Genomic DNA, 22,739 nt, shown 5'->3' with positions numbered 1-22,739 from the left:
TATATAATCGAATTTATTAAATGTATGTATCTATTTTTCGGAAAGCCTATTAACTAATTTGATAATGTGTTTTAATTATATTCGTCCGGTCACTTTACGTTTACCTTGAATTTCCTATGTGAAATAACCGAAACGCACTCATCCGCTTTTTGTCCTTCAAGAGCCGCCGTAGTTGTGACGTCACAATCCAAGATGGCGCTGCCCGTGCGGAACAACTCGAGACAGGTCTTCAGGTTCATTCGGACGATTAATCCTCCGAGAAGGTTCGTCTGCGCCGCGGCCCTGAGTCCGGAACATCAGGTACGTGCATAGAACTTATATCAGAATGTAGAGACTCACGTTTGTGTTTGTAGCTCGAGTGAAACAGTCCGAGTGTGTGTGTGTGGGGGTCGGGGAAAAAAAAATCACCACCCCGACTTCCGGGTTCCGAGTTCCAATGGAACGCAGCGTGTTTACAGAGTTCAATCTGTTTCATATGTTTGTGATTATACTTTGATTTGATTTTGGGTTTGATTCAAACTCGTGCTGTTGATGTTGTATCCAGTTTATTAGTCCTTTGTGTAACAGGCTGTTCATTATCTCTCTATATATACAGATGTATGCAAAATGTTTGGCCCCCTGACAAAATGTTTGGCCCCTGGCAGGTCCGGTCACATTTTAATGAATTTGAAAAAGTAAATTTGAAACCTGCTGAAAGGTTTACATTTTTTAATACACCCAGAGTGAGTAGCAAACTAAACGTTTGCTAACAGCCTTGTAAATGAAATACGGTCAATGGCTCCTTGTTCGTGCTAAATAACTTGGACCGTTACAAACAGCTGACCGTTCTGGAAATGAATGGACTCGACACTTGAATTTATGTTATTCTGGAAGTTCAACTTTCTCTGGGTGTGATCTGGCAAATTGATGTCCTCATGTTGGAAATGCAACCCCCCCTTTAATTTATTATACATTAATTTCAAAAAAGTATAATTACATTTTACTTTTTCTCCAATCCCTCTGTGATGTCTTGGATGTTCTGGTTTTGTCCAACCAACCGTCCAAAGATAACACGTATTCAATTTGCTGCCGTATATGATCTATTTTTTTCTTCACTATTATGATTGATTGGTTGTTTTGACGAACTGTAAAAGGGTCATAATCTGGCATGGAGTTAGCACGTGGAATGATTCTTCAATCACATATTTGTTGATATGAATCGCTAAACTTAGCTAGTTTGATGCTGTATTTTATTTAGTCACTGTTCTTGTGTGGCTCCTTGTGTTAATACAAAATAACACTTAGATATGTATTTATTACTTGGGGGGGAAAAAGAGAGTTTTTGTAAATTTGATTAACATTCCATAAACTAAATTAAACGTTTTTTTGTTATTCTTACTGACGCACACGTCGGTCCTGGCAAACAGTTAATCACTGAGTGATAATGAGGTGTTTTCTGTGTTTCTGGTGAGTTCTGCGGCCAGAAAATACTTTTTTGCTGGACTTTAGAAGAGGTCAATCCTCCAAAGTGCAGCACTTCTGGGAAGAATAAGTGTTTTGAGGATGAGTTTGTGTCTAAACCAACCTCTTCCCGTTTCTTTGAAACTATTTCAAATGCGTAAACGCGTGTAAAGAGAATACTTGTGGAATTGCAGCAGGAAGTTTTGGTGTCTGCAGCAGCTGCGTTTGGTTTGACAGCAGACTGTGTGTTTCCAGAGACTCGAGACCTCAACGGTGACAGTCAGCTTTGTTATCAGTCGAGTGAAAGAGAGAAGTTTTCTTTTCTCTTCTTTTTTTATAAAGCAAACACGGTTACACCCGATCCCTGGGGGAGAAGGAATAGAAATGATAAACCGAGGTGGAACTTTACGCGGCGAGTTGAAGTGAAAACACGGTTCTGCGTTGTACAACATGCCGTCTCATTAATTAAATGTCATTGATTATGTTTGAGGTTTTTACAAAATCATCAAATGACGTTGTTGTAATTCCTTGGATCTTTAATCATACCTTTTTTAGATTATTGTTTTTTGGGCATTTCCTTCTCGTCTCTGAATGACGAACCTCGTCTTTACTTGTTCATCCAGGACTGTAGGTGCTTCCATTTTCGGACTAAAACAGTATTTTGTGTTGAGCGTATCTTGTTCAGTTTCCTTTCCCACCGTCTGGCAGGTGACAGGCTTTCTGCAGTAGCGGACTCTTTGAGTGTGACTTTACGAAATGTGCCCATAACTCAGCCGAGGGTCTCGCCCCCCCCCCCCTATTATTGCGCGGCTGCCTTCGGAGAAGCAAATGGGGTGTTAAGGCAAACGATGAGTCCCCCGGCTCACGTAAGAACAACCGGTGCGTTTCAGTGTGACACCCCGATTGCTAATTATTAAGCTGTTCTTGCATTACATTATCTGCCCCAAAGACCTGTTGTCGGGTTGATGTACGAGCTGTAACACACACACACACACACACACACACAGTGTGCGTTGCGTTCGCCGCTGTCCCGTCTGTGTTTGGTTAAGAAATGGTCTCGGGAGAGGCCGGAGAGGTGTGCAAACTGGAGGGGACGACGGGGTGGAAGGGGAGGGAGGAGGGTCAGAGAGATTCACAGCAGTGCTTCATTACCAGCAATAACACCAGAAATGAAGTGTTGCTTTTCATTTGTTTTTAATTTTCTCCAAATGTGGACGGGTGAGCGCAAACACACACACGCACACGCACACGCACACGCACACGGCTCGCTCACAATGCCTCGAGGTGTGATGTGCGTCAAACAAGATGCTTTTTTTCTTCCTTTTTTTCTTCTCTGGAAAGAGTCGCTGAACCTCAGTGGATTGAAAGATGAAGTGCGACCTTTGTCACGCGCTTCTTACTCTTGCGAGACATGTTTATGAGACGGCTCCGTCTTTGCCACTTGTTTAAATTTGCCGTTGATATCTGCTCATGAAAGCAAATGTCAGTGGGATAATGTGACTCGTCAAGTCAAGCTGTTTCCACGGTAGATTAAAAGCTGACGCGGTACAGATACTTGTTTTGTTAATGGGGCTGCCCTATTGTCATTATTTCTAAATAGTTTTCCACGTGTATCAGGCAGGGAGGGTTTAATTAAACATGCTGTCGAGTTGCAGCATGGGAAACGTAAAAAAGGAAAATCTGTTTTTAACGAGTTCCTCACTTTTTACAGAAGTGTAATAAGAAATTGCCAGAGCACTTAAAGGTTTATGAAGTGTCAGAAATAATACCAATCTCAAGCTACGTGAGCCAAAAGAAACGTTTTTTCCCAAATACCTAACGTGCACCGCTGAAAAACTTAACATAATAATAAAACCAGTTATCTAAAATTGGGACCTAATGTGATCTTGAGTGTTGAACTTATAGTCTAACAATACTGCAAATGTAATGAAGTGTGTCGTAGAAGTATTTCTAGTTTTGTTTCTCTGTATGAAATTACGTGATTCTAACTAGATTACAGTAATTTCAAAAAGTCTTTAATGTAAAGTGGGCTACACCACTGACTTTGGGTACAGAAGGTCGGGGTTCGATTCCCGGTCCGGGGCAAGGCTAAAATCCAGTGTGGGACCCTTAATGCTTCCTGCCTGTCTCTGATATCAAGCTTAAGTCGAGGCAAAAATACCATCTTATTTCTTTGAAACATGCAGGTATTTGGTATTTGGGCCAGATATTTGATGAAATAGGTATTAATTTGTAAATGGTGGAATCACTGCATGAGTGAATTTAACCGGAGTAGTGAAATGTAGCTTTTGTAGTGTTTGGTTAGAACTGAAATCTGTCCTCCAGCGTCCCGTCAGCTGTGAATACGGGGGCTCGCCCCCCCCGTCTGTCCAGGCGTCCCCCCTCGCCTGTGGTCCCGTTATTGGCTGATATCAGTCATGTCAGCTCCGGGCTCCAGGAAAGAGGAAGTGACTTGTAATTTGCCTCGCTGTTCCTCCGCAGCTCCGCCGTTCACTATACTCGGGTGTCAGCTAAAACCATTAGAGCTGCCCGCCGCGCCACATGGGAGCGGGGTCCCCGGGTCGGAGGGAGCGAGGAAACACGGCCTCCCAAGTCCCCCTTCGAGGATGTTCATTAACTGCCCTATTTATTTTCAACTGTCAGAAGGGCCCCGCTAATTCTCAGCAGTCCGCCGCGCGTAATTAGGTCTGTCGGAGTCGGTCGTGCTGCCAGCGGCCCTCGCTCACTCACGTCTGCGCACACTATACCCGTTTCGTAAAGCTATCCCATATGTCAACATATTCAACTTTTTAAAAAAAACACATATAAGGCTAAGTTGAATTACGGAATCAGTCTGCAGACATGTGCCCACAGCGGTGCCTCGGGACAGTTTCCACATGTTTTAGTTTTTTTTTTTTATTACCTGATCCTATATGGACTTAAAACTTGAGCGTCTGACATTTTTAATTAAAAAGTACCAAGTATCTTGTTTCAGGCCTTTTGAGCTGCAGGAGGAAATGACCGGACTCGTCAGAGAGGCGTTACGATAATTATACATATTGTTAAATTTATGAAGTGTGTGTCGATTAATTGGACTTTTTTTGCTGTGTTATGAGTTTTTCGTGTGTGTTTTTTCTTTCTGGTATTATCCGCTCACCTGTCAGTCACGTGTTGCCTTGCGAGTGAAACAAAATTGCCCATTGTCAACACGGGAGGGAGAAGGAAGTGGTTCAAATGAAAATGTTTGAAAATGTTTGGAAGGACTGTAACTGCATGGAAACAAGTAGCTCTGGCATGAATGTGTTTATCCAACAGTGGATAGAAATTAAACTGCAGCCTTGGCTCGTCCAGCTGCACGCAGCTGCGCTCCATGTGATGCACGGACATGATGTAGGGAAAACCGCTTTGGTTGCTGTAACGGGACCTGAACTCACTGTCCTTTAGTCCACGATGCTGGTTTTGTCAAAGGGAATCATCTGTAAATTATACAGCAGTTATAATTGCGTCTGGTTCGTAACTTGCGTGTGTGATGAAGGACTTGTTAACGGTTCCTGCGGCCTCATTTTGATGCGTGGGGAAATAAAATAGGGCTGCGGGGACATAGGGCTGAGGGAATATTGGGCTGAGGGGACATAGGGCTAAGGGAATATAGGACTGAGGGGACATAGGGATGGGGGAATATAGGACTGAGGGGACATAGGACTGAGGGGACATAGGACTGAGGGAATATAGGACTGAGGGGACATAGGGATGAGGGAATATAGGACTGAGGGAATATAGGACTGAGGGGACATAGGACTGAGGGAATATAGGACTGAGGTAATATAGGACTGAGGGGACATAGGGATGAGGGAATATAGGACTGGGGGGACATAGGGATGAGGGAATATAGGACTGAGGGGACATAGGGATGAGGGAATATAGGACTGAGGGAATATAGGACTGAGGGGACATAGGACTGAGGGAATATAGGACTGAGGGAATATAGGACTGAGGGGACATAGGGATGAGGGAATATAGGGATGAGGGGACATAGGGATGAGGGAATATAGGACTGAGGGAATATAGGACTGAGGGGACATAGGGATGAGGGAATATAGGACTGAGGGGACATAGGGATGAGGGAATATAGGACTGGGGGGACATAGGGATGAGGGAATATAGGACTGAGGGAATATAGGACTGAGGGAATATAGGACTGAGGGGACATAGGGATGAGGGAATATAGGGATGAGGGGACATAGGGATGAGGGAATATAGGACTGAGGGAATATAGGACTGAGGGGACATAGGGATGAGGGAATATAGGACTGGGGGGACATAGGGATGAGGGAATATAGGACTGGGGGGACATAGGGATGAGGGAATATAGGACTGAGGGAATATAGGACTGAGGGGACATAGGACTGAGGGAATATAGGACTGAGGGGACATAGGGATGAGGGAACATAGGGATGAGGGGACAAAGGGATGACCCCGTTCACGCCTGGCGTCCACTCTTCTCAGGGGTTTGGAGAAGTTTGGGAACACCGCTGCTCCCGTTAGACATGGAATTGATGACGTGGTCTCCTGCATTTGCTTCCTGTTAAGTCTTATCCGTCCGAACTCGATCACCAAGCGGTGAATCCAAAAAACCCAAAATGCTGTCCCGGAGCTTTTGATCCTGACACACCATCGTCCTCAGCAGATGGAGATTTTACACGTTGGTCTTGGCACGGCGAGTGTTAATATTTAAATTCCTCTGAGCACAAATCTGTTTTATTACGGGCCTTGTTGCCACATCGTGTGAAGTACACATTCTCACACTCGTGTATCATAATAACATCAACAGGTGATATAACACTGTTATTGATACAATATCAGTTGTCAAGTGTTTGTCACTTCCCATAAACCAGAGAAGCTGCTGAGAATGTATAGTCTCTAATGAGCCAGATTACAGTTTCCTGTCTCGAGTATATGCGCTGTCCCCCCCAGACAGTATTGAAGTCTGGATCCCTCAGAAGCTGCAGCCTGTTAGGGGCTTGGAGGCCGAGGCCGGCCGCCCTCCCCCCCCCCCCACCCCGCCTGGTTATTTTTGGAGCGCTGTCGGGCCCCTGTCTGCGGGGAGTGCTGTTTTTGAAGGGCCTCCAGTCCCATTAATCAGCCCCGGGACCCCACGGCGCGAGCCGGGCCCCGAGCCCCGGCCCGCCACACTGCGGCGTTCTGTTCCTGTGCCCCCGCTCTCCGCACAGTGTGAAGCTCAGAGGAACCTCATCAATCTCACCTGTCCCGCACGTCAACCGCAGATTTAATCAAACGCTCCTTTTTCGGGGGCCCTCCACCACCTCCTCCACCCCCCTCGCGAGGGGAAAAAAACTACCCAAAGTCTGGACTGAACTCTAGTCACACTTTAATTCCTTTTTTTATTCTATTTTTTAAGCACATTGCCTCCTCCATCACATTCTTTTCGCTCTTTTTTTATTTCTTAATTTTGTTGCGTGTTCATATGCATTCATCCGTCTGTGTTTTCTCTGTGGCCATGCACTTTGTTTCAAGCTGTGGTGTGTTCCCACATCGGTTAAACACACACACACACACACACACACATGCTTTTAAGAATAAGGGGAGGGAGGGGGGGTGTTATACAGTAAACCCCATTTCCCATTTGATACCTCACGGAAGTGCGGCTCTGTTGGTCGCCTGCGTTAACAGGTCCCAAAGTGGGATGAAGACAGAGCTGGAGACAGATACTGAGGAGGGGGTGGTGGTGGTGGTGTCACGGTGCATGTCAGCATGATGCTGGTGTTAATGGGGTGCATGGGGCGCTCAGGACAGAAGAAGAACACTGGATCCTGTGTGTCGGGTCAGCCTCACAGCTGTATATAGGCCCATCTCGACGGCTCTGTCAGATCCGGAGCTCTCACCCGGCCCACAAAGAGCTGACGGTACAATTCGCAGCGTGGGCGAGCGGCGATCAATCCAAGAGGCAGTTGTTGTTTTTAATTTTTTTGGAGACTTGTTGAAATTGGCGCGGTAAAATGGAGGCGACTGTCTCATCGGTGAGAGAGACGTCAGTGGGCCACTCCGGGACTCCGGGGCCTTTTGACTTGATGTACGAGCCTCGAGAAGGAGAAGCCCAGAACCAGATCTGAGAAGAGGAATCCAGTGTTTTTGCAAAGTCGTATATATATATATATATATAGCTCGACGCAAAACCACGGCGGTAATTAATAACATTGAGCAGAGTGAGGCTGTGGCCTGAGGCTGGACACACTGGAAGCTGCAACTGAAAAATTATACATGTAATTATATAATAATGGTGAATCTTAGGGTCTCTTTTTTTCTCAACACCACCCCATGAAAAGCAGGCTTGAGCTACACATTGAATTCAACCATTTCTTATTAGTGAAACTATAATTAGTGATTCTATATGATAATGTTATGAGATTCAGTTTTGTTTAATAGGTTTGTTTGTATAAAAACCCCTTCGTGACGAAATTCATAGTGATTTGCAGTAATTTAAAATCTGCAGCTTGAAGGAAAACCATCCGCATCTGTCCAGCCATCTTCAGGTCCATATTTAATTTAGAGCTTCCACAATTAATGGATGAGTAATCGACTACTAAATTAATCGCCATTTATTTTGATAATCGATTAATTGGGTCAAGTAGTTTTTGTGAAAGAAATAATAGTCTAATTCACTGATTTCAGCTTCTTGAATGTGAATATGTTCTGGTTTCTTTGCTCCTCTGTGACAGTAAACTAAATATCTTTGGTGTGTGGACAAAAACAAAACATCGTCTTGGAGTTTTGGGAAACACGATCAACATTTTTCACCATTTTATGACATTTTATGGACCAAACGACTAATCGATTGATCGATAAAATAATCAACAGATTAATCGATTATGAAAATAATTGTTAGTTGCAGCTCCACTTTGATTTATTGAACTATTCAGTGTAAGTATTTGACCCGGCAAAGAAAAGGTCAATACAATGTGTAGTGTAAACCCTTCCAGGTTTACTGTGGGAGCTGGAACCATTCGAATGCACAGCTTTTTATAAATCTGGCAAAAACAATTTCCATGCATATTTCCATTTTAGTGCTGAGGTTTTTTTTCTAATGGTCCCTGCAGCAGCATGCTGTTTGTCAATCCTCCGTGCTGATGTAATTTCATTGTACCTCACTCCAATGACAATTCAACATTTTTCCCTCCATTTTGTTCCAGGTTCTCTGGAAAGATGCTGGAGAGAGAAAACAAAACGAAATGTTTCCTGGAATTATATTGTCTCTAGAATTATGGGAAACTGCGTTGATCCCCTTTTTTTCCTTTTCTTCTGGTCCTCAAATGAGGTGAATCGGCTCCAGACTGACTTGATGTTTTCCATCTAATAATGCGGCGCGTACCGTCGGACCTGGTCCTGTCCCTGTTTTTCTAATCGGGCCGTCTGATCGTTTTCTTTCCACCAGCGTCGATCCTCGATGTGAGCTGTCAAATTCATTCGGACAAACACCTCACAGCTCCACTGCTGTTGATGTAGGCAAAAAGACTGCGACACTTGCGGACATGTGTCTGTGTTTGCACACAACCTCCTCCATCCCCATGGATAGAACCACACACATTACACACACGCTGACAAATGAACACTATTCCGGGAAAAGTGCGCTGCAAAGTGTGAAAACATGGCCTTTTAGTGTAGCATTCTAGCCGTTGGGCCTTAATGTCACGCACACATGGCGCGTAATGCATTCGGCACATGGCAGACGTGAACGAGGAAAAGCTTTCGTCGCCTCGGCGACGATATAGTACGACAACGCCGCTCCTGTCAGAGTAACGCATGACGAGAGAACCACCAGCGTTTCCCCGCGGCGGCTGATGGAAAGAGAGGGAAGCGAAGAGACGATAGAAAAAAGGATAATGATGATGATGCGGCTCACGGGGGATTCACTTCTTTATTTAACTGGACAGGGAGAGGTAGTATTTTGTTCTTATTGTTTGTATTGATCTCGGCGTTCCTGTTGCCTCCCGTCGCCGTCTTTCTAGAGGATGGCAATATTGTTTCGTCCGGTCTTGATGAGAAAATACCTTTGTTACAGATATTCATGGTTTCCCCTAATGAATACTGTCTGCATGACCTTTAACCCTAGAACCACCGGGAGGTTAATATTTGTTGCCTGGCTTTGTCGGATCAAGTCGCATTTGGGTTTGGTTGTGGAACCTCCTAGCGGTCACGGATCAAAACGCCAATGGACGCAGTTGGATCCACCTACAACCAATCAGAGCGACAAATAATGTGATCTGGCGAGTCAACGCTGTGTGTACAGTTGTTTGATCTTCCTTTAAAGATAATATTGTAGCGCTCCTCCGTCTGCTAATGTCTTAAAATTCGCCCCAGTCGGGATAAATGTGATTGGCCCAAACGTGTCCAAAAAACACTGTGATAACATTTAACCCCTGAGGTCTTATAATGAGTGTTATAATGATTATATGTTCCGGGCAGGGCTTCCATGCGATCGTGGCTCTTTCAGATGTAGATGGGCCTGGAACTACAGTGTCTTCTTTGGAGACTTTGTGCAACATATACATGATGACAAATCCAACATTGAATGACTTTTGTATTAATTTTTATCCCGTTTTTTTCCTGACTACTGTTGTTGTTAGCCGACTTCTAGTCGTCCATTTTGGATCTCTGACCAATCGGAGGCTTTGTTTTTTGACAAACGACCGGCAAATACGTATTCCTGTGACACTCAGCTTTACTTTCATTTTAGTGCTTATCAGCAAATGTCTCTTTTTTCATATTCAAATAAACCCACTTTTTTCCTCCCTAGTCATCTGAACTCCTTGAAGTGCATTTGGTTTGTTTTACTGAATATGTCCTGCCGACCACACGGTGTCATTTCACCTCGCCGATGCGGAGCGGAGAAACTCTCTGCAGGTATGTGAATGTTGACAAGAATTCACCCGCGCGGGTTTAATATAGTCCACGGCACCGACGTAAGCCAGATGATGTTTTATTGCTGTTGGCTTTGCAGCGCAGTGTGCATTACGACCATTAATTGCTTTACAACATTTACTGTCTCCACTGTCGTCGCGCGGCCAGTTGATTTACATCCTCCCGCGTTGAGCTGCTTTCTCCTCCCGGCAACCTGTTGAGGCACATCTTTAAAGACACTTTCCTCTGACTCGAGGTGAAACGTGCCGGAGGTGACCCCGCGATTGCCCAGTGGCTAGTCGGCCGTGCTGTTGACTCTCATTGAGCCCTCGATTGGCTCAAATGACACCATTACCATGTCTGCATGGCTAATGGCTTCCCCTGGGGGAACATGCGTTTGGCGTGTCAGCTCGAGGTGAGAACACACATGAGCCAGACTCGAGTGGGGGGGGGGGGGGCCCCGTCCACACCCAAATCAATCCTGACACTTCTCGAGAGGCTCTCGGCATCAATGGCCCTCCAGTGCAATTACCCCCGTCGGTAATGACATAAGCACCCAGTTCCTTCCTGCCTCCCTCTTCGCCGAGTCGGTGACCGAGCTCCCTGTAGGCCGGCGGACGGGAGACTCTGCGGACCCGCTCCGGCCTCGGAGCAGTCGAAACTCGATCCCTCAGGGGCCGAGAGGTGGAGGAGCTCTGGGCGAGCGTGCAGCTGTTATCTGATCTCAGATGCTGTGCTGCTGAGCCCCCCCCCCCCCAGTCAGATTGAATGTGATGTAGCTCAGCGAGCTTGTCAAGATAACCGGTTTCCCAGCAGCGAGCGAGAAGAGGATATCCTCCTTGAGAAGCGTCGGGTTTTAATGATTAGTTATGATAACCTCGAGGAGGGGTGCAGCCGGGGGGAAACACGTGGTCCGTCGCCAGTCATCTTTGAGGCGATAACACGGGGCAGATCTCATGGGTTTTCTGGGAGGGGGGGGGGGAGTTTAAATGTTGAAACGTCCAGGTGTTGCTGTTTGCGACACACATCTCGCGTCGGGCTAAAACAAACTTGACCTCTTGGTAATTGGGGGATTGTTTTCTTTGAGAAGGGTTGTGTGATCACTTTGACGTTGAGATCTGGACAGTTGGTGGAAGCAACTTTGAACATGTACAGTTCAAAACAACTTAACGTCACATTCTTTGGACTCTTTCAGAATACGTCCTTTTTACATGGAGCTGTTATTGTCAACCGAGATGTTTGGGACTGTGTCATTTCTTCTAGGGCTGCAACAGTTAATCGATTAGTCATTGATGACTAAATCAGTCGCCTACTATTTTGATGATCGATTAATCGGTTCAAGTAGTTTTTATGAAAAAATAGAGGCTAAATTCTCTGATATCAGCTTCTTAAATGTGAATATTTTCTGGTTTCTTTGCTCCTCTGTGACAGTAAACTGAAGATCTTTGGTGTGTGGAAGAAAAACAAAACATCATGTCGGGGTTTTGGGGAAACTGGATCGTCATTTTTCACAATTTTATGACATTTCATGGACCAAACAACGAATCGATTAATCGAGAAAATACAGATTTTTTTTGCGACAGATTAATCGCAGCCCTAGTTGAACTACAATTTGTTTTGGGGCGTAAATATCTTCACTTTCTCGTATAAAGTAACTTTAAACCATTCATGGATTTACTGTAATCTGGACGCTGGATTTTCACCGTCGCATCCACGCACAACCTAACCCGGGTCATCGTCCATCAGAGTGTGTCGTGAGCAGATACGAAGGATCTCTGGCATTGTTGTAGACTCGTACCATCTCTACCACCCCGTCCCAAAAAAAGATATGACCCCTCGTCACCTTCTCGCCTCGGAGCTGCAGCTTCCTGCCAAGCCCAGACGCCGCCGGCTGCTGCATCCACGCCCGGGAACCGACTCCCGGTGTTTTTCCGACGTGGAGCTCAGCTCAGCCAGGCGCCAAAACACTTTGTCTTACTAACTGCCCAACGAAAACACAAATTCCAGCCTGCGTCTTTTGTGTTTTTTTATCCTCCTCCCTTAAAACCCCCTAATCTTCTGTGTAACGGGCCACTATAGATTTTCTTTGGAGGCCACATGCCACTCGCGGTTTCACGTCTCATGGCAGGTGCCGCCGCCCCCCCCGTTCGCCCTCTAATTGTATCGTGTGGTGCTCGGTGCCACCACAAGCAGTCGGTTGTAGGACTCCTCCTCCTCCAGCAGTGCCAAGGTTCAGTCGAGCGGGATGCCAATGCCAGAAGAAATGAGGCGTGTTGAGGTTCTGCAGAAAAAGAGAAAGACCACGTTCACCCAACGACGCAGACGGATGTCTCCGTCCTTCTTTTTGAGGCCACTGCCGCTGTCCCGGCTCCAGCTCTGTTAAATACCTTTCTTGTCTTTAATGTCGGCGATATTGTGGGCTGCATGTTGTACTGGATCTGCTCCTGTGGGCCCAACTCTTCCTCTTGTAGTGTCATGGAGGCCTTGGAGTTGGTGGGGTGGCCGTTCTGTTATGGTTGGCCAGCGAGGTGATGCATTCTTGGTGCTGGATATGTTTGGGAGAGAACAGAGGTGCTAGCCATGGAGTTAGCATCTGAGTTACACAAGCGCGACCGCAGCTGGCCCCCAACCTGCCAATACTTTAACACCGACACTTCAGTCCCTGCAGGCTTCTCTCGAGTCGGGACTTTCTCACCCTGAGCCTCTCTCTCGCCAAAAAACTGGTCTATTTGTTTCTTTTCTGTCCATTTTCACATCTTTAGTTGTCTGAGCTTGTGCTATGTGGTTGGTTTATGACGATCATACCAAGATTCCACACTTCATTCGATAAATAAACTCTCCATTGTCAGAGCGTTTTTAACTCACGTTCTCCTTCTTCTCCAGGAGCCTCCGGGCGGGGGCCGCGTGTTTTCCGGGATCCAGCCGACCGGGGTGCCGCACCTGGGCAACTACCTAGGGGCCCTGGAGAACTGGGTGTCCCTGCAGCACCGGTATCCGTCGGTGCTCTACAGCATCGTGGACCTGCACTCCATCACCCAGCCGCAGGACCCGGCCCGGCTCAGGAGCAACATACTGGACATGGCGGCCAGCCTGCTCGCCTGCGGCATCGACCCGGAGAGGGCCATACTCTTCCAGCAGTCGAAGGTGGGGGCCGGGGGGGGGGGGTCGATGGGTGGAGGGAGTGATGCTGAAGTCTGAGTGAATAAATCAGTATATTCAGCAACACACAGATGGACTGGGAAGGATAATGACAGATTCAGTGTTTGATGCTCACAGCCTGATCCCAGATTTCAGATTCACCCTGACGACAGTAAGAAATCTGAAAGCTGTTTGGTTTTTCCCTCGACACACGTGTGTGTGTGTGTGTGTGTGTGTGTGTGTGTGTGTGTGTGTGTGTGTGTGTGTGTGTGTGTGTGTGTGTGTGTGTGTGTGTGTGTGTGTGTGTGTGTGTGTGTGTGTGTGTGTGTGTGTGTGTGTGTGTGTGTGTGTGTGTGTGTGTGTGTGTGTGTGTGTGTGTGTGTTGTTTTCTTACTCACAAGTTTAGAAGTGTGAGAGAAAGAGTGTGAGGGTAGTTCAGCCCATCTGTGTTTTTCTCTGCCACCTCTTCCCCTGCACACACACACACACACATCCAGACCTATTTTTATTCCCGTTTAGCTTCATGCCACATAACTTGGCAGCGCGGCGACCCTCCTCCTGTCGAACACGCCTGCTCCACATGTACAAATACGAAGGCTGCCCAAAGAAAACACTCTCGAGCAAAGAACTTGTGACGGGCTGAACTCGGTGCTATCGAAAAAAACAAAGTGAATGAATCAGCAGATCTGCGGCTCCTTTTGGGTTTTGGTGAAAAGCATCGAGGAGAAGAAGGAGATTGAAGGCGTAGGACCAACTGCAGATCACAAAAAAATCCCTTCCTCCATAATCTGTGATGCCCATTTGATCCGTAACATCAACGTACCTCTTCTCGCCGTGCAGCATGAATAGGATCCTTGTTCTTCCTCAAGCCTCTAGATAACAAGTCTTTTTCTTTATTCACTTCAAATCACAGCCATCCCTTCCTGCGCTGTCATCGACATCTGTCCCATCTCTTGTCTGTCTGCAGTTTGGTAATGAACACCGACCCCCCCCCCCCCCCCCCCCCTACACGAAAACCCTGCTTTATGTCCAATGCCTGCTGTCTGGCGTCGACGTCACGCTCCCCAGAATGCTTTTCAAGCGGCGAGAGAACGAGAGGATGGCAATATAGGCCAGTGTCCATAAACTTTAATTTGCTGAAGCAGAGGGATATTTCCTAGCACCCCCTCACACACACACACACACACACACTCTGTCTCTCACACACAAGCATGTTTTTTTCACATCCACTGAAGCCTCTCCATGAAAGCAGATATGTTGGGAGTTAATTTACCACTGCCAGATGCACACCAGCACCACACCACACTTTTACATCCACCTCTCCGTTGCTCCGCAACGTTTTTATTTGACCACATGCGAAACTGTGTTTTTTTTCTTTCATTTACTAATTCAATAAACAAATCGCCAACAAAACCCATAAAAGCAGATGGTGCGTAAAAAAAAGTTACGGGAAGCGTTGCGCTTGCGTCCCGCTGAGAGACTGGAAAAGCAGCTGTTTACTCTTGGAAACCGTGGGTTAAGTAAAAGTAACAATATGAGGAAACATTGTGTTTATGTTTGAACTACAGGGATGGATTTATTTTCAGTGTATCGGGACTTTCCTGCCCTCGGGTGTTTGCGTTGAGCAGGTGGTGCACCTGACCTGTCTGCGTCAGGAGTGGAGGACGGGTGGAAAGGTGTAGGAAAATTCTATTCTCCACCACTTGGAGGCGCTAGGGAGTCACCCTCTTCTTTCCCCACACCGGATCTCTCCATCCATTCATCTGTTTGTTTAATCTCTCTGCTTAGTTTATTTCCTCTTTTTATCTCTCGGGTGGTTACCAGCATTCTTTTTTTTTTTTTGCAGTTTCCTTGTGCACATTTAAATATGATTTGTTTGTAATTGTTTAATAACCTTTTATATTGATTTTTGAACACAAATATTATATTTCCCTAATCCTAATTCAGCCTTGCAGAACACACTTAACGTTTATTAATTTATTAATTGATGAGTCGACAGGATTTTCAGATGCTCGGGGGTTCATTACAATGAGCTCTGGGAGTTTTATTCTAAATATGAATAGTTATATATTGGAGAGTAAAATATGAAAGATGCAGAATTAACAAATCATGAAATTGAACTGTATAACTATAAATTATAGAGATTTTAGAGAGAGAACGTGAACATACATGTATACCTGTGTGTGTGTTCAGAAGCAGATTTTATCTGGTCATTTTATTATTATTATATTCATTTTTAATGTATGTGTCCCCACCCCACCCCTCTCTCCACCCTGCAGGTGTCTGAGCACGCTGAGCTCTCCTGGATCCTCGGCTGTCTGACCAGCATGCCCCGACTCCGACACCTGCCACAGTGGAAGGTCACACTTTGATATTTCCTGCAGCAGACGCTCAAATGTACACATTCACATATATACACACAAAAATGTATCAGACAAATGATCAGGAAGGCTGTTGGAGCACTTTTTTAAAGTGACTGCACCCGATAAACGGTGAAATTAAAATAAATAAAAGATCTTGTTTGAGTACTAAGTAATATTTATGATTGATAATATATTTTATGGTGAATTGTAATCATCTGATTGAGCAATGCACATTCACACTGTTTTTTAAATGTAAATATTTATGTAAAAAAATTGCATATAGCTAGGGATCAAAAAATCTTGTTGTCTTTTAACAATTTGTTTTATAATTTTTATTACATTTTATACAATAATGTTTTTTCTAAGATGTTTTTTACGGACAACAATTAGAGTAGTGTTTTTATTTTAACTGCAATAGTTTCCAAACACTAAAATAATTTAATAAAGTACCAATGAATTAGTAATGGGTTAAAAACAAATGGTTTATTTTAAGTCACCTTATTTTGCATTCATCAGCACACTAAAGACATTTATTAGATAAAACACTATAATGCAGCAGATAGGTGTTTACTAATATATTTATTAATTTAAGTATAACTCCTGTTAAAACAAAAACATCACTTAGCTATTCAACTTTAAACAATAAAATAAAACCGAGTTTACAATGATAAATTTACCATTTGATTTCATATCTGTTGGTTGGAAGATTGAGGTTATGAGACGTGATTATTTCTACTACAAAGACAAAAAAATATATTTTAATATTCTTTGATGATTATGTCTCTGCTTTGATAACTACTTTGTGTAGTTACAGTTACTGCTGGCTGCTTATAGATGAAGTCATAGGTCGCTTACTATGGATTTAAAAACAAACAGTCTGAACCTTTTTTTGTAAATAAATTATGGAGATCACATGCCAAATAATATCTTGAATCAATTTTTGTGAATTGTAATAAATCCAAGCTGTCATATCCTGTTACTTGTTGCGGTCAAGATGAAAAGTATTTATTTCATAGCAAGACAAAATTAAGCCGTAAAAAAAAATCCATCTTAAGTTTCTGTGAAATAATGTTTCATCAGACTAATTGCAATCTGACGATGACGATGGTTCCTTTTACAGTTGATTACGTAATTTGGGATTATTATCGAGACCATATGTTTCTCAAACATGGCTCTTTCCTTTCTCCCTCACTGGTTCAGGATCAAGCTGATTTAATTATTGTCACGTCTGCACTTAACTTCAGTAATATTTGAGTAAATAAATGAAGATAATTCCTTTTCACGACCTCCCCACGCCTGAATTATTCAGGCTCCTCTTGTCTGTTTTTATCGCTTTGTCTCTCTGTTTCACCGGCCACATTTTTTCAAAAGTCTTATAATGACATAAGTTTCTCCAGACACGTGTAATAACATGATGAGAGGACGAGAGACGGACAGTAGTTCCCTGTTCTCCGTCTCTGGTGCTTCATAGAAAAAAACAATCACCTTTTTCGTTTTACCCACCAACAGGCGAGTTGATCTCAAACACGGTGGAAACTCGTCGTGTGAACTCATCCGCACCCCATTTGTCTGGGAATCGATGAGTCGTGAAAGTGAAAATGGCCTCTTCCTTGCGTTTGGTTTTTATGTTTCTTCCCTCCTTGTTTCCTCTGTCTCAACTTGACTCCCTCCACGGTTTCCTCCAGATGAAGAGCAAACAGAGGAGCGAAGGCAGCGTGGGTCTCTACACGTATCCCGTCCTCCAGGCTGCAGACATTCTCCTTTACAAGTGAGACCTCCGTGTGTGTGTGTGTGTGTGTGTGTGTGTGTGTGTGTGTGTGTGTGTGTGTGTGTGTGTGTGTGTGTGTGTGTGTGTGTGTGTGTGTGTGTGTGTGTGTGTGTGTGTGTGTGTGTGTGTGTGTGTGTGTGTGTGTGTGTGTGTGTGTGCGCGCTTGTGTGTGCGTGTGTGTGTGTGTGTGCTTGTGTACGTGTGTTTTCTTGAGCTACGTTCCACATTTTATAGCTTTATTATCATATCCCATAATCCAGAAGATCCGAGCATTGACGACTGTGAAAGGAAGAGTTCACTGTTTTATTTCAAACCAAACTCATTAAAATCTAGTTTTCCATCATTTATAAATATTTTCCCGAGGTCACGCTGTGTTTAACTTTGCCTCACTTTGCCTCTGGTGCAGATGAAGCTGAGAAAAAGAAGGAGAAAAAAAAGCACCCCACCACAGTCAGGACATCCAGGTTGAAAGCATGATTTGCAGCCTCCGCTCGTTGTCAGAACACAGAGACATGTGCGACCATCCTGCGTTCAAAGGCTTCTCGCAAAGATCCATCTTCGTATTTTCGAAGGGGCGAAGCGATCGCCTGTGTTTTTTGATCACGGGAGAGAAGCTGCGGCGATGTCGTCACCTCTTTAACGCGAAATGGAGTTGCCGAGGTGGTTCGACTGCACGACTGTAAATTTTAGCCTCGTTGAGGCCTCAGTTTGAAAAAGGTCAAAAGCAAATGTCATATAAATATGTGACGAACGTTTCAATCGTTTATTGACGAAATTCAATTTCGTCAATAAATGTTTCCTGGGGAAAGTCCTGATTGGCCAAAGAAGTCTACAGACACTTAAGTATAATCAATTTTTTTCCTCCATGTGAAAGGGCGAATTCACACATATTCCACATAACAAATGTGTATTCTCTCACTAACCTCTGTCACAATACAAGAAATTCTGTTTCTAGCCCTCATGTTTAAAAATTCCACAGCATTATCTCCCGCAAACAGTGTCCCCCGTTACTCCCTAATAACCCAGAACACATGCCCGGCTTGAAAAAGGCGTTCCGGTGAAAACTGTTGAAAACTGTGTTTTTCCTGGTTCGTCACGAATAATGGAGACATTGTTTCTGGAGAAAAGAGATGTTGCAAGTTGGAGTTTACAATTTTAAAGTTCCACCCGACTCCATTGTAAGAGAGAGGGAGCAGAAATATAATCCTGTCTTCATGTCAGGTCAGAGTTCGTCAGGCACCTTCACCTCAACTTCCAGGCTGTATTTAGTAAGTTGTGAAAATAAATAAGGAAAGGAAAAAACACAACAGTAACGCAACAGAACTTGCTAACAAACAATATATGCACCTTGTGTTCAGAGTGCAATGGGAAATTTATAATTCACCTGGAAGACAACGATTAATTCTTTTAGTCGTATTTAGTCGACCGGGGCACTTCAGCCCCCCCCCCCCCCCCCCCCCCCCCCCCGCCTGTTTTCAAAGATAAGAAAAATAGATAACTTGGGATTTGCCATGTTCCTTAAAAATAACATCACGGTCAGATGTTAACGATGGGAAATTGTCTGATGCAGCATCCAGTGGTAATATGTTTATGATCTGCAAGGGGACAAAAGTGCATCCGTATCTTTTGATGCGAGCCGAGTTTGCGGTGGGATCATTCGTCTCTTCTGCTGTTTCTATTTAGACCATCAAACAGTCTAATTTCCTGTGAGAAGAGGACGAGGTGGCAGATGAAAACCTCCTCTCGAACGCTCTGTGGAGCTTATTAAAGAGATTAATTGGTTGCTGAAGAGAAGGCCCCTGCAGGGACACCCGGAAGCGTCCCCGATGTGTTGCTCCCGTCTTGTCTGTGCGTTGTAACTCGTGGGTTCAGGAAGCTCACGTTGTTTTTCTCTCCGTGTTTGTGTCGCAGGTCCACTCACGTCCCCGTCGGAGAGGATCAGGTCCAACATCTGGAGTTGGCTCAGGATCTCGCTCGCATCTTCAACAACAACTACGGAGACCTGTTCCCCGAACCCCGCGCCCTGCTGAGTAAGAACACACACACACACACACACACACACACACACACACACACACACACACACACACCCTTACCTTAACCCTAACACCAAGTATTATTATTATTATTATTATTATGAACTATAGAAAGACGAGTACCCATAAACAGGCATGGCAGCACACACACACACACACACACACACACACACACACACACACACAAAGTTTAATCAGATGTTGCCCAGCCATGACTGGTGCCAGCATCCAGTAGCTCTCTTCATTTTTTATTTTTATGCTTAAGATTTATTCAGCAGTTTTATGAGTTTTCCTTTTTGACAGAGTGGAGGAACCCCGTGGCGCCGAACGAGATACTAACCCTGATGATAGGACGTATGCAAATGACATTCGCAATTGATTTGTTCTTTGTTATGACATTTTCTGAGCCTTTAGATGTGTGTTTTTTTTAATTATCTATTGTTTTCTCTTTAACCGACTTTGGATCGTCTTGTTCTCGTGTGCTGCCGTCGAAGCCAGGTCTCAGACATTACCTGAGGAAATGAATAGTCAAATTAAAAGGAAAATATTGAAAGTAAAGCGGCGCACCACATGGTACGTTAAAAGAAATGTCAGGGAATTATTAGGAGGCCAGAACATACAATAAAACTTTATTATTCTATCTTGGACAGGCACGAACGCACTCATACACACACACACACACACACACACACACACACACACACACACACAAACAAAGATGGCCAAGATGTTGAGAGGACACCCACCAGCTTCAATCTCCTTGATTGTTAGTATCATAAAAGCACAAGATGGAGTCAGTCATGTGTGCAGCACAGCTTTGATTAAAAGAAATATCGTCTTCCTCTCGTAGGGAATAATAACAGAGCCATAATAGATCGGGGGGGGGCTGTCCTCGAGATGACTTCAGGGGGATGTGTGTGTGTGTGTGGGGGGGGGACGGGACACCAGAGCAGTATTTGGCTCAAACTGGTGGATCACATCTTCATTTCTCATCCTTTGGCGAAAGCTCAGCCCGCCAGTCGCCACCCTCCTTCCCCCTTTGAAAACCACACCGAAGAACCTTTTTCATTTATTATTTTGAATTTGCCTGAAATAGAGACGCCTCTGCTGCGGTGAACGGCGTGTGACACGTGGGGACGGATGTGGACTGTCGGTAAGAAAGAATAAAGAGCTGGAAGCCTGAAAGATAGAGGCAGGACGGCGTTGATGAAGAAGGAAGGGAAGGAAAATTCCAGCTCGGTTCATCCTGTCAGTTTTCACGCACGCCCGCGCACACACACACACGAACACACACACACACACACACACACACACACACACCAGGCTACAGTAATCAAAGTGTAATTCTTCACTCATCTCTGTTCTTTGTCCAGATCCGTGTTGTGACGTCTTAAACTCGCAGGTCATCCACATCTGGATGCTGTAACATGATGTAAATGATGATAATAAGAATAAATATACAATACACTACAATTAACAAAAAACAAAATGACATTTACCATCTGAAATTCCAAGGAAATATCATAATTTTTTTAAATTATCAATAGAAAATGAGTCAACAGCAATTTTTATAGTCATTTTATCACCAAAGTCAGATTTTGAGGGAAGAGGACATTCAATTCAAATTTAATTTAAATAAAATCACATAGTGACAGAAAATTGCTTTCAGTTTGTGGCTCACACAACATCAAAAGAACATAAGTCACATAAAATCACACAAACAAAAAGAGATTTTTCACTTTTGAAAATTCCCTTTCCCCCCCATCCTCCACTTATATTAAAATTTTATTTTTAATCTCTATAATGAGTTCACTGAATATCCAGTTGTCAAGAAGAAAGAAGCTCGGACTCAATCAAAGATGCTGCTGTGCTCATTCAAAGTTGTCTCCGGCTGTTAAGCTGCTGTGGATCCTTTGTGGACTCTAATATTCCCAAACAAAAAAATGCTTCAATTTAACATAAATAAAAAATTAGAGCAACAATGGACATAAAATAAGTTATCATAATATTTTTTTTCTTCCAAATCTAAACTCTTCTCTCTAGAACTGCTGATGCTCACATCTGAGTTTCATAGAGTTTTGTAGATATTGCAGATAAAGGTTTTCCAGTGTCATCGAAACTGTTATTTCAGGAAACTTTGAAACGAATAACTAGTTTTCTCGTCACACTGATGATTCTGCTCTCAACCCATCTCGTCCACAGGCTCCACGCGAAAGGTCAAATCCCTGCGCGACCCCTCCGCTAAGATGTCCAAGTCCGACCCGCAGGCGATGGCGACGATAACCATCACGGACTCCCCCGACGACGTCGCCCTCAAGCTCCGCCGCGCCGTCACCGACTTCACCTCGGAGGTCACCTTCGACCCGGAGACGCGTCCGGGCGTGTCCAACCTGGTGACCATCCACGCCGCCGTGGCGTCGATCAGCGCGGAGGAGGCGGTGACGCAGGCCCGGGGCCTGGACACGGGCGCCTACAAGAAGCTCGTCACCGACGCCGTGGTCCAGAGGCTGACGCCCATCAGGGAGGAGATCGAGCGGCTGAGGTCGGACCCGGCCCACCTGGAGGCGGTGCTGGCCCGGGGGAACCGCAGGGCCCGGGAACTGGCCGCGCCGGTCCTGGGAGAGGTCCGACAGCGGGTGGGATTCTGCTGAGAGGCAGGAAAAATAGAGCCACGTTTTATACTGCGAGGCCCTGCTCAGCACTTAACTGCTGCCGATATTAAAATTTATATTCCAACGACTGTTTACGTTTCCAGAATAGTCGAGGATGTAACGCGTTTATGACTGAAACGTGTTGACGGCCGTGTGGAAAAGACTCGAACGTCACGTTTGGACTCGAACGTCTCATTGAAGTGAATGAGGAGGCTGTGGTCACGAGGAGAAAAAGGAAACAATTATATTATTTATTTTGTCCATGTACTCATCATTTTGAAGATACTGCAGCTTGTGTATCTGCCTTTGTGTTTCCCTTAACACCACACAAACAATCTTTTTATTCTTCTGTCCAACATGCTCTCGACCTCACCGCTAACAAGTGTACAAATCATGAAACCTGTACTCTCATTCTAAGAGATGATTAAATTATACTTGACTCATCGAA

At 44.7% G+C, this 22,739-nt stretch overlaps 1 protein-coding gene across 1 annotated transcript; it reads left to right on the top strand.

Annotated features, from left to right (window-relative positions):
• The first annotated feature begins 177 nt into the window (after positions 1-177).
• On the top strand, positions 178-22,739 carry wars2 (tryptophanyl tRNA synthetase 2, mitochondrial). Its single transcript, XM_035604535.2, has 6 exons — positions 178-300; positions 13,219-13,479; positions 15,753-15,833; positions 17,522-17,604; positions 19,516-19,634; positions 21,843-22,739. The coding sequence occupies exons 1-6, from the start codon at positions 193-195 to the stop codon at positions 22,289-22,291; spliced, it is 1,101 nt and encodes a 366-aa protein (XP_035460428.1). The 5' UTR covers positions 178-192; the 3' UTR covers positions 22,292-22,739.

Source organism: Scophthalmus maximus, chromosome 14, assembly GCF_022379125.1.
Source record: "Scophthalmus maximus strain ysfricsl-2021 chromosome 14, ASM2237912v1, whole genome shotgun sequence".
Taxonomy (NCBI): domain Eukaryota; kingdom Metazoa; phylum Chordata; class Actinopteri; order Pleuronectiformes; family Scophthalmidae; genus Scophthalmus; species Scophthalmus maximus.
Note: the sequence above shows the minus strand (reverse complement) of the source record. Positions and strands in the feature narration are given on the sequence as shown.